Source organism: Colletotrichum aenigma (genome assembly GCF_013390185.1).
Source record: "Colletotrichum aenigma strain Cg56 chromosome Unknown KSG_Cg56_contig10, whole genome shotgun sequence".
Lineage (NCBI taxonomy): Eukaryota > Fungi > Ascomycota > Sordariomycetes > Glomerellales > Glomerellaceae > Colletotrichum > Colletotrichum aenigma.
The window spans coordinates 81,906-92,935 of NW_023500916.1; the positions used below are offsets into that span (position 1 = coordinate 81,906).

General features: G+C 50.9%; 3 protein-coding genes across 3 annotated transcripts; 1 reads left to right on the top strand and 2 right to left on the bottom strand.

Moving 5' to 3' along the window:
- Positions 1-380: 380 nt before the first annotated feature.
- Positions 381-3,859, top strand: CGCA056_v013871 (uncharacterized protein; the record flags this gene model as incomplete). The annotated part of the gene is made up of 3 exons (XM_037329113.1): positions 381-1,239; positions 1,304-1,594; positions 3,249-3,859. 3 exons carry the CDS (start codon positions 381-383, stop codon positions 3,857-3,859), a joined length of 1,761 nt encoding a protein of 586 aa, XP_037171674.1.
- Positions 3,860-6,750: 2,891 nt separating this feature from the next.
- CGCA056_v013872 (AB hydrolase superfamily protein) lies at positions 6,751-7,683 on the bottom strand (the record flags this gene model as incomplete). The annotated part of the gene is made up of 1 exon (XM_037329114.1): positions 6,751-7,683. One exon carries the CDS (start codon positions 7,681-7,683, stop codon positions 6,751-6,753), a length of 933 nt encoding a protein of 310 aa, XP_037171673.1.
- Positions 7,684-8,956: 1,273 nt separating this feature from the next.
- Positions 8,957-10,389, bottom strand: qa-y-2 (Quinate permease; the record flags this gene model as incomplete). Its single annotated transcript, XM_037329115.1, has 7 exons — positions 8,957-9,063; positions 9,118-9,217; positions 9,279-9,437; positions 9,488-9,619; positions 9,684-10,113; positions 10,173-10,298; positions 10,346-10,389. 7 exons carry the CDS (start codon positions 10,387-10,389, stop codon positions 8,957-8,959), a joined length of 1,098 nt encoding a protein of 365 aa, XP_037172390.1.
- Positions 10,390-11,030: the final 641 nt, after the last annotated feature.

Below are 11,030 nucleotides of genomic sequence, written 5' to 3' on the forward strand. Positions count from 1 at the left end.
AACACAGCCGTCTTTTTGTGGCTTTTTGTGGAACTGGAGATGCGTTTGCCAGACATCCGTGTCTACATGCAGACCCTGCCTGTCAGCACGAGGTAGCATACGGCTGGGCTAATAGTGAGCAGACCGGGGTTTCTCCAGATGCCGCCATTTTGCGAGCGGCCGAGGGGGCGTGGTTCATAGGGATGGAAGCTCAATATGCAAATCCTTCGCTCCCACAACGGGCTATTCTTCTCGTCGGCTTTACTTGAGCTGGGAGTGCCCAGCCTTTCTCAGTACATCTCTCCAGGTCATTCCCATCACAGGCAGTTTCAATCTCTGCTCTGGTCTTTTCCGTCGCTACCATAAGCTATTGAAGTTTGTTTGATCGAATAACAGACATCATGGCTTCGTCTTTACAACCAGGATATACACTTTCGACCGTGTACGGATCCGTAGACGGCCTACCTACCCCCACGACCGTTCCGATTACTACCGCAACGCTGTCCACTCAGGATGGAGCAGGCACATCGTCGAACGCTACTTCCCCAGGAGCATCTACAGCCGGAGCAGCTACACCAACAACCGGCGCTTCAACGACACCAGGCCCGAAAGTGGCGAGTGAGACGCCCGGTCCGGGAACACCTTCAGCATCACCCACATCGACAAACAAATCGTCGTCTTCGGGAGTATCGACGGGCGCAATCGCCGGTGCTTCCGTAGGTTGTCTCCTAGCCGGTGTCATCATCGGTGGTCTCATCGCCTTCTTGCTTCTCGGACGAAAGAAGCGGAAGAGTGGAAGATACTCGCCCCAGAGTTCCGACACGGGGCACATCATCGTCGGCCCAGAGTCCAAAGCCTTGGCTTCTTCAGCTCCCGCCAACCACAGCGACAACATCCAGATCAACCAGTTCCTTCTCGACGCGACGCCAGACAAGGAGTTGGCTGGTGAACTGCAATCTCTCGGGGAGCTTATCCAGCAACATGTCGAGAACAACTACCATTCAAACCCGGTCCAAATCGATACCCACGCCCTCGCTCCCAGTCTTTCAAACTTGGGATTGGGAGAACTATCCAAGTTCAGCACGGAAGAAATTGCTTCACTCTGCATAGATCCGAAGACTAGACAGGCTGGCCTCCAACACGTCGTTTCTCTCGCGGTCTTTGGAAGCATAGACTTCAAGGCGAAGAGCCGTTACTCCATGCTGCCAGGACCCATTGCGTCTTTCCTCCAGTCCATCCCACCAGTCGAGTCGCGTGGAGGTGATGAGGAAGGCGAGTTCCCCTTCGGCGTTCAAGACAATGACCGTCTGCTAACTTTTTGAAGCAACTACACTGGCGCTTTCACAATGGCGAAGTCTATCGGCTTTCCTCCTCCACCCAAATCGCAGTCAGCGTATTCACCTCTCTCCAAATGAGTCGGAGGCATCTCCCAAAGCACAGAGCCTCGCCACCGCACTCAACGCATATCTCCGTCACTTCGTTCCGGCGGATCAAGGGAGCCAGCGTCAGCAGCTGGACCATCTGCAGGCTGTGATCCTGGAATGCACGAAGCTCGGCTACGAGATCGTGTCTCAGCCCAGTGATTGGCGCTTCACTTACAAGACCGAAGATGCAGGTGCGTCGGGTGTGCGACCTGTCGTGGTGTGCCCGGGACTGGACAAGGTCACCAGTAAGGACGGCAAGATGTACAACTCCCCTCGTCGCGTGGTTGCACCTGTTGTAACACAGGTTCCTCGCCGTAACCGATGAGAAAGGCATGCCTATCTTCCAAGATAATAGGGAAATTGGCATGAAGGAGACAGACAGTGTGGTTTGAAGTTGAAAGCAGAATAGTAACAAGATCCATAATTCATCCTCAATATCACGAACGGCTCGCCCTGCAATCAATTCGGATGTCCCAGGGACGAACGACACAGAACCCGCCACGCCATCGCCGCCCTCGAGCAACCGTAAGCCCAGCCTGCTTTTGGCGGACACCAGGGGTGAAGGACGTTGCTGAAAGAAACTGAGATGCGTGCGATAGAAAACCTAGTGCTTACTGCATGGCAGGGGTAGGCAGTAAATTGCTTGTTTCCGTACCCGCAGGCACCGGCCCTTCTAGCGCTGACCTCGGAGCTACTGTGCTCAACTTCCGTTTGTCTATTTCACCGACGGGGTTTTCAAGATGAAGCCGCATCATGGTCTTGGGAGATCATACTCACCCCGACGAAAAACGAAAGATAGTTTTACGAAATCGGTATTTCACTAGATGACTTTGGGAGGAGTCAAGACCACAGTCAATTCCCAGGTCCGTCCAGCCTGCTCTCTACCTCCAACGTTGTTGCCTACACGCGTGGGAACAACCATGAAGGTTACACTACAATCAGGCTGCGGCTACCCGCGCTGTAGCGACTCTCAACCCAACCAACGATCCTATCGGTCCCCAAGCCCGAACCGTTCCCACCGCCGACAACTTAATCTCAGTTCATTGGTTTCTCGGGAGCCTCAATTCCAATCGAAGGCTTGCTTTCTTTTGTTCAGTGGGGGCGTACTGGAAACGGCGTCAAGCGTGCGTGATCCTTTCAGCCCCCTGCAGAGCGGCTGAGTCTCTCAAGCTAGTGGATCGGCTCACGCCAAGAAGCCTGTTACCTACTGCATGGGCGTTGCTGAGCGCCCTAGCATAGTGTAGAGCCTGACGACCTCCGTGGTGCCGAATACTGGCGATCCCCATGCGTGTAAGTGACGATAAGTCCAGCCGAAGAGGGTGCATCCTCCGGAGGAAGAAGGGCGGGTTGCATTTGCCCCCTGGACTTTTAGTTCTGATCATCAAAGTTCTTGAGAGTGATGACTTTACGAACCATGCCTTAGTGATCAAGACTGGTGTCTGCCCGTACGAAGAGAGAGACAAGCCCACAACAGTTATGTGCAGTGCGCCACCATCTGTTCAGCCGTGGCTTTCCATTCTGTTCCACCTCATCGCCCATCGTTCGTCCGGTCTCCCCAGGCACGCAGCTGGCTATTCATAGCTCAGAACTGAGAACTGAGTTTGTCTTGATCCCCAGTGACCGTTGCCAAAGCCTTCCGCCCTCCATGACAAACAGGCTCTGATCTTGCCAATTTACCTGCCCGTTTACGCTCTCCAGTTCCCCAGAACACCTGACGGAGAGCAGTCGCTCGCTGCTGGTATACTTCTCTTCTAGCCAGTCGGTAAGATACCCCGCTTCCTCGTCATTGCGCCTCGTCGATTACTCCCACTCTCTTCGGTAGACACTTACTAACGTGGGCTTTAGGCATGGATCCCATCACCAGCTCCGTGTCTGCTCTCCACGCGACCTACCAACTCATTCTCTTCAGTGTCGACGTTGACCAGGTCCCATCTCAAGTCCGCCGCAGTCTTGAACTCGTACAGACATGCCATCGAGATCTTCAACATCTGATCGAAATCCGGAACGAATGCCTGCACTTGCTTGAGAAGACGCCCATCGTACTCAACCGCGTGAACGTAATCATCGCCGCCGCAGACAAAGGCCTCATCGAGGTGTGTCAGATTGTCGAGAAGTGCCGGCCTGACGCCAACAACGGCAAGGTTCCCTTCAAGAACCGTGTCGGATGGGTCTTATTCGATTCGAGAGAGTTCAGAGCACAGGAACCTGTGATCAGCAGACACCATGCAGCGGTGTTGTCGGAGCTGAACTTCTTGAGGCAAACGGCGCTTCTCGCACCGCAGCTACAACAACAGAAGCCAGCTATCACCACTGAGATCAAGAAAGGAACTGAAATCTTCGACAATGTCGCTCTTCTCGGTGGCCTCATGGGAGAAATGGCGTTCTCAGGTATGGCTAGCCACAACCTTTTTCCCAAGTTATGCTTGCTTGCTGGCAATGCTTCCGTGATCATCTAAGGTCGCTGCTAATTCTCATCAACGGCAGGGACGAACTCACATCAGAAATCATCCTTCTCATCTGAAGCAGCGATTCTGACATCGCCAATATCCGCCGCGCCAAAGTCGACCGTGTCTTTTCCTCACGTCCATCCGCCTCAGCACCTGACCTATCCATCAGCTCCGAACCCCGCCAATCCGTCCACAGCGGCCCATGAACCATACTGCGAACTTGAGGCGCCTTTCGATTCATTTCCCGGAGCGTACACTTCACGTCCAAACACTTCCAGTCGAGCCGTTCCCCAAGGCCCGATTTATCATCCAGCAATTTCACAGGCCAGGCCCACGGCATTCTCGTCGTCGGCCGACCTTGGACTGCTTTCATTTCAACACGGAAATCAGACCCGCGATAGTATCTTGGAGTATTCATCAACAGCTTCAACTCTTGGTCTTTCACCGCCGACAAGAACCACCGAGTTCGATCCTCTGAGCCAGCTGGCCCCCTCGTCGTCTTCCACCCCATCGATCCGTAGTGCCCGCGACTCAGCAATGTCCCAGCCGGTTCTTCCTGCATTTGCCGACCAGCCGAGCGAGCCCGGCGAGTTGGAAAAAGAAGGTCATAACCGGTATTCAAAGTTCTCTGGGTACTTCCGTCGGTCGAGAGAAATCAAGCCAGACTCCATAACGACTAGAGATGAAGGATCCTCGACAAATTTGCGACATGTCAACTCCGGTGAAAGCGTGTTCCCCGTGCAGACTATTCCTGCTCGGTCTAATACGAAATCCACACTGGAGACACCAACCGGTCGATGGTTCTCACCTGATTCTATACACGTCTTTTCAAACCCCAACCCGTCGAATGCAACGCTTGATAGTGAGGCGCCAACGTTGATTCCGCCTTCTCCAACCTTCACAAATCTAGGGACCATGTCGACACTATCACTGAACACATTGCCAAGCGAGACCTCGTTCAATCTCGATGACGACTTCGACAGAATAGCTTCGGGTAACCCGTCGATTTATACCATTCCTCGAGTTGCCCACCCTCGTGCTCCAACCCCAAAACACTCTCTTCCATACCAACCGCGGCAAGCTTCAACCGAACCCATCGACTTATGGAAGCCGGCCGATCGATCCGGGGTACCAAAGTCAGTAAGCTCAAGGTCCCAGAGCGAGTCATCGAATCCAGCAATCATTTTTGGGTCCGCGTTCTGGGGACCAAATGCTGTGCTGGATGCAAAGGAGCTGGAGCCTCCCCTGAAAAGGTCGCATACAGATGGTGAAGAGGGTCTTGCAAAGGTTGAAGCAAAACCCTACAGCACACTTGGCTCTGTGCCTGACTTCATGGAACAAAAACATTCAAGGTACCAAAGATCGCATTCAGAGTTGATCTATCATAAAGCAGCTCATGCGAACTCATATGAGTTGTCTCCGGCGAATTACATTCCAGACGTGGCCGAGTTGCCATGAGTGGAAATACGCCAATGTTAAAGACGGGTCAACATACAAGCAAGGATATGACTCTCATTTCATGATAATGTTCATTATGAGTACCACAGAGGCATTCAAGATACCCATAACCAATTGACTTTTTTTCCCTCTAAGCAAAGTACCTAGGTATCATATATCTATCTGGAAATCTCTTGATCTGAACTCTATCTGTTGAGACGGCGTCTCGACTGTGTCTCTTGCAACTCCATGTCTGCTTGACCCCCTGTAGCTCGGACAAAAGTGCTATCCCGTACAACGAAACGCGGAGCTTGACTTTTGGAGTTGAATGTGAAAAATGACGCGAGACTAGAAGTAGAGCGTCGCATGGATCTTTGATTCATGTACGACTCCAAGAAGCTCTCAATATCGTCATCTGTTGATGCCTTCGCTTCCCGTAGCACATTCGCCAGCTCCGGGCTTGCATAAACAATATCGGCAGTACCATCGTCTGAAGAGGGGTCGGCCGGACAGTTGCGACATAAGGCTATCGGCATGTAAGGTCGCCGGAAGTTGTTCACTCGGTCGTAGAACCATGTCAGGGATGAGTCAGAATAATACTTCTGCCATGCAGAGCCCTCGCGAGCTTCTTCAATTGTCAACTCTAGGCTTTCCTTACTGATGGTCAGGACTTGTCGGCCGTCGTGAGACATTGAACTGAAATTCTTCACGGCACCAAGTTGCTTTCGAACGGCAGTGGTGTTGTATGTCTCGTCAACTACAAGCCATACGTAATGTGGCTCAGTGCGGTTGCTCACCGATGAGGCCGATACATTGAGATGTTGGATTGAGTCCGGATAGCTGGCGGCAATGAGGAGTCAGCAGAACAGGACAGTCTATGATCGGCGTCTTGATCACTCACACAGCAATTGAGGCACACATAGTCAAACAACCCAGCAACGATCCATATTACGTGCTGGAGCAACAGCCATTCATATCTGTGGGATAACGCACTTCTCGGCCCATTCTCACTGGATGTTCGCCAAATAAAGCGCACTAACAGGGACAGGCGTCTTTAATAGCGAGGACTGACAAGGAACTAAACAGCCACAACAATTGCTTGGTGGCCCTCTTTTCCCTGATTCACTCGAAGTCTTTTCTTGTTGGGGAGTCCGCAATAGACCTGGGCCTCAAATACTCAATGTCACTTTCAAATAAGCTCAATCCTCATCCTCCTAGACTATTCTATGTCGCGTCTTAGTTTTGTTCGCGTGGTGATCCCAACTTTGACATTGTGACTAGGAAACTTCTTGCGTGTGAACCTAGAGCAGCAGACATTTGATCTTGTAAAAGGTAGCACTACGTTGAGCAGAGGTTAGAACCAAATGTTATAACACAGGAACAACAACCAAGCTGAAGAATCCACGTCCGGCTTTCCGAACCCCCAGATGATGAGAAGACGACAAAACATTGCGGCACTTTGCTCAAGAGGATGGTGCTAAAGCCTGCGCCAACTCTGCATCTGTAATCTCAACATCAAAGAGCCATCCCAATCCCTTCACAGAATCAACCAAGTATTTCTGAGACAGCTCGAACTCTGGCAGCAAATCTGCGAATCCATGTGGAACACCGGGGTACACGTCAATTTTCGTCGACACTCCGTGATCTCTGAGCACTTTCTCGTAAATGATTCCGTCATCTCGTAGAGGGTCTTGCCCGCAGACTTGGAAGTAGACCGGTGGCATATTTTTGTGTCTATTGCTGTCGTTAAAAGGAGAGAAGTCGGGCGATAAGACATCCGGCTGATAGGCAGCACGAGTGACACGTAAAGTCTCCGCGTTGATGATCAGTGTGTCGGCGTTCTGCTGCCTTGAAAGCCATAGCTCGGCGTGCTGCTCCGGCAAAATTTCTGGCTCCAGAACCCAAGGGATGGCCAGCCAGACTCCAATCAGCTTAGGAGTTTGCTTTGCAGAGACCCATTTCTGGGCTGTCACCGCTGATAGGTTGGCACCAGCGGACACCCCGCCAATGACGAAGCTCGACTTGGTATAATCACCCAAGGGGGCATTGGCTGTGTCTTTTGCGGAGAATATCCACTCCAGAGAGTCCCAAACATCGTTTGAGGGCGTTGGAAACTTGACTTGAGGGGTGAACCTGTGGGTGATGCTGATGACGGTTGTTCCAAACAGCTTTGCTATGGCTCTGGCGTAGTGACCTACATGGGTTGGGTGGCCAATGGTGAAGCCACCCCCATGAATGAGAATCACTGTTGGTCGATCTGGAACTTGCGACTGTGGTCTAAAAACTCTCGTCGGATTTTCGAAGCCGTCCCTTGTAGGAATCTTGAACTCGAATTCAAATTCGGTATCTGCGGTTCCCGGAATGGGCTGGCGTGCAGCATCGGCATGCATCACCATAGCGGAATGAATTGAGTTTAGCATGGCCACTACATCCTCTCCACCTTGTTTGAGAAGCTAGTGATCATTGTTAGTCACAGAAATCATTCGTGGGACAAACTAGGGGGTGTGAATGGATTTACCTTCTCAAACAGAGGACTGGAGTAGATCGAAGTCAGCAAAATCCCAATGAAGAACCGGATGAGACATGCTCAGTTGCCCCAGTTCTGAGGACTTCTTCTTTAGAGTCATATGATGACATGTGTGTGATACTTTTGGCTGTTTCGAATTTGAACTTAGACAGTGACTGTCGGAGTGGAGGGTGAAGGAACACGGTAAGATATACCCGTCGGTCGAAGGTGGAAGCGGAGCAGAAAAAGTGAAAGAGGCCTCTTCATGCTTTTAAGACTTATGGCCTTTGCACTACTTTCTGCAATGACCAATGAAAGTGGAACCACTCCGATGGTTTGCAGTCTGGAGTCAACTTATTTGGCTGAAGAATAGTGCAGACTTGGCGAAGCGCGGCGTTGCACCGGGTCTGCATATCCGGGATCATAGCTGGGGGCCGAGGCATGCTGCCAACACGGAAGGGCCAGTAAACTCGGTCTGCCTGCATCTGCCATCTCCAAAAGGCCCTTTGTGTACCAAAATGACGGGATGAGTGGGTTTGACAACGGGAATCGGAAAAGACCCCGCGAAGAATACCCACTATCTCCGGTGGTCATCGGGGTAAGTCGAAGTTGGTCCGCATCGTTTGTGGACCTTGCGGGGACGATATGTTCGCCGAAAAATGTCCTTCTTTAGGTACCCTCCACACATACGACAATTAAGAACTAGCTGACGTTAACAGGGAGGAGGATGAGACAGGGTCGCTGTGCATACGAGCCGTTGATAAATTCCATTAGCAAGATCATATTCACACAAGATACCACCATGCGGATCCCACGGCATCAGAGTCAACAATGATGTCTAAGAGCTCCGTGAGATATGATTCCCAGCCTAATGTATTCAATATTACATACGCTTGATATTGAACGGAAGAAAGGTTGAATATCTGCATTCTACTCGATTTCAAAATACATTGCTCTCCTGTCGGAGCTTGCTATACTATCCATTTCAATGCACCCGTGGCTGTTCCTTTTACTTTTCCCCCCTACTGTGAAGCCTCGTGATACATGGTCTCAAAAGTTCATCAAAAACCCTTGGCTTTCACAGCCCTGAAAACGGCACTCCATTCAGACTGATTAGTCTCTTCATCGAGGACCATTGTTGGTAGTTCATCTGAGTGGTACCATCATTGTATGAGGCTGAGATCACGGTCCGGATCCCGCGCGCGGGATGGGGGTGTCTCTTCTGAATTGCGAAATAGCTCCTCATCGGCAAGTAATCGGCCTGCGGACTCTAGAAGGACCAGTCAGTTTGTCAATCTAGGATGTTGCTACAATTTTCGCTTACCATCTTCCGCATCTGACACCTGCTTAGCCACACTCCCGAAAAGGGCATCCATATCTTCAAGCTCCCTGCCCTTGGTTTCCGGAAAGAACGCGGAAAGAACCTGTACAAGTGCTCTTCGTCAGATACACGAGGAAGTAAGAAGAGTTTTCAAAATTACATACCGGAATCCAGACAATGTTCACAGCCATGAAGATGAAATACACTTTGCTATGTAACTTGGCTAGACCGATGGGCCAAATCTCGTTGACGATCATGGACGCTACGGCACTGCCAACTGAGGCAAAGTTGAGGCCTCGGGCCCTAACAGCGGTGGGAAAGATCTGAAGTCTCGATTTAGCAATTGGCCAGCCAATGAACACGAGAAACTTACCTCAGTGTTGTAAACCCAGACTGTAGGCCCAAAGCCGAGACTAAATCCCGTCGCGTAAATGAAAATGAAGATGATGCAGACGATATTTGCGACTTTGTTATCTTGGTACGCAAGCGGTAAGGCGCCGTTGATCTGTGATTTCGTAGAGCATCAGCAATGACGTTACAGCACGTCTTGAGATCAGGACCGCACTTACCAGCATCGAGATGGCCATCACGATACAGCCCGCAACCAAGCAGTTCCTTCGACCAAACCTATCAATGATGAACATTTCAAGCACAGTAAATGCTATTTTCACAGTCATTTCAATAGCCCCAATCATGAGAGCTGCATGAGTGAAAATGCCTAGGCTCTCTAGAAGGAATGGCAGATAATACTTCATAGCCGATGCCCCGCAAGCTTGGCTCATGAACTGCAATAACGTTGCGCGCCACAGACGGGAGAAAAGAGCCTTCTCCTTGAACAGAGAGAGCCAGTTTCTGCCAGATCTGTGGTACTCGTCGACATCTTTAGAGATCGCAGCAAACTCGTCCTCGATTTGGTCCTCGGAATAGATGCCTTCTCGAAGTCTCCTCAAGGTCGAGCGAGCACGGTCTTTTTGGTTGTGCTCAACGAGCCATCGCGGACTGCACAGAAGTAAGGTTAGCACCATACGTGAATCAAGTCTGGGGTTGGTTAGACTTACGTCTCGGGGATCCAAGGCAGTCCGAATCCAAATACGAAGGCGGGGATAATCTCCAACATTATAGATAACCGCCAGCCATAGTAATGGCCTGAATCGGTTTGCCAGAACCGCATGCCGTAGCCAACCCTTTGAGGTATCAGTATCATGCTTGTTAGACCTGAAGTAAGACGCACCAAAGTCCAATGGCCATTCCGGCGATGAAACCAACATGGTTCATCGTCACGAAATGTCCCCTTTTCTTAGCTGGTGAGATTTCCCTGGGTCTGATCAACCACTGTACACAAACACTTCATTTACGGTTGAGCTTACGCTTGATATAAAGGAACTGAAGTCGAAACAATTGCAACGCCAAGTCCGCTGAAAAGTCTGCCGGAAATCATGGTGCCTCCCGCCGTCGAACCACCGCTCGTCGCTTGCAGTAAGGCTCCGAGACAAACAAAACCAGTTCCGGCCAGAGCAGCATAGCGCCGTCCAAGCCAGTCATTGATGGGATGAGAGATGAGAGCATAGCTGATTAAGGTGCCAATATAATAAACGCTGACAATAGCACCTATTACCGGTCTTGATGGGTCGCCCAGGGCTTCCCTCCACCCAGGATGGACGAGGATAGATGATAATATCCCAATGTTGTATCTGGTCAACAGCGTTAGTTACGCACTGTAGTTTTATGTTGCGATAATCCTCCTCTGACGGTCAAAACTTGGCTCGTCATCACGCGTCAACACAGCCACGGAAGAAGACGAACACATAGGGTTCTTAGCACTTGTGTCTTGGACCACCGCGACTTCGTAGCAGGGATACAAAAAGAGGTCAGACTCACCCCCATACTGAAGCTCCAATCCCAAAATAAAAGCAGAG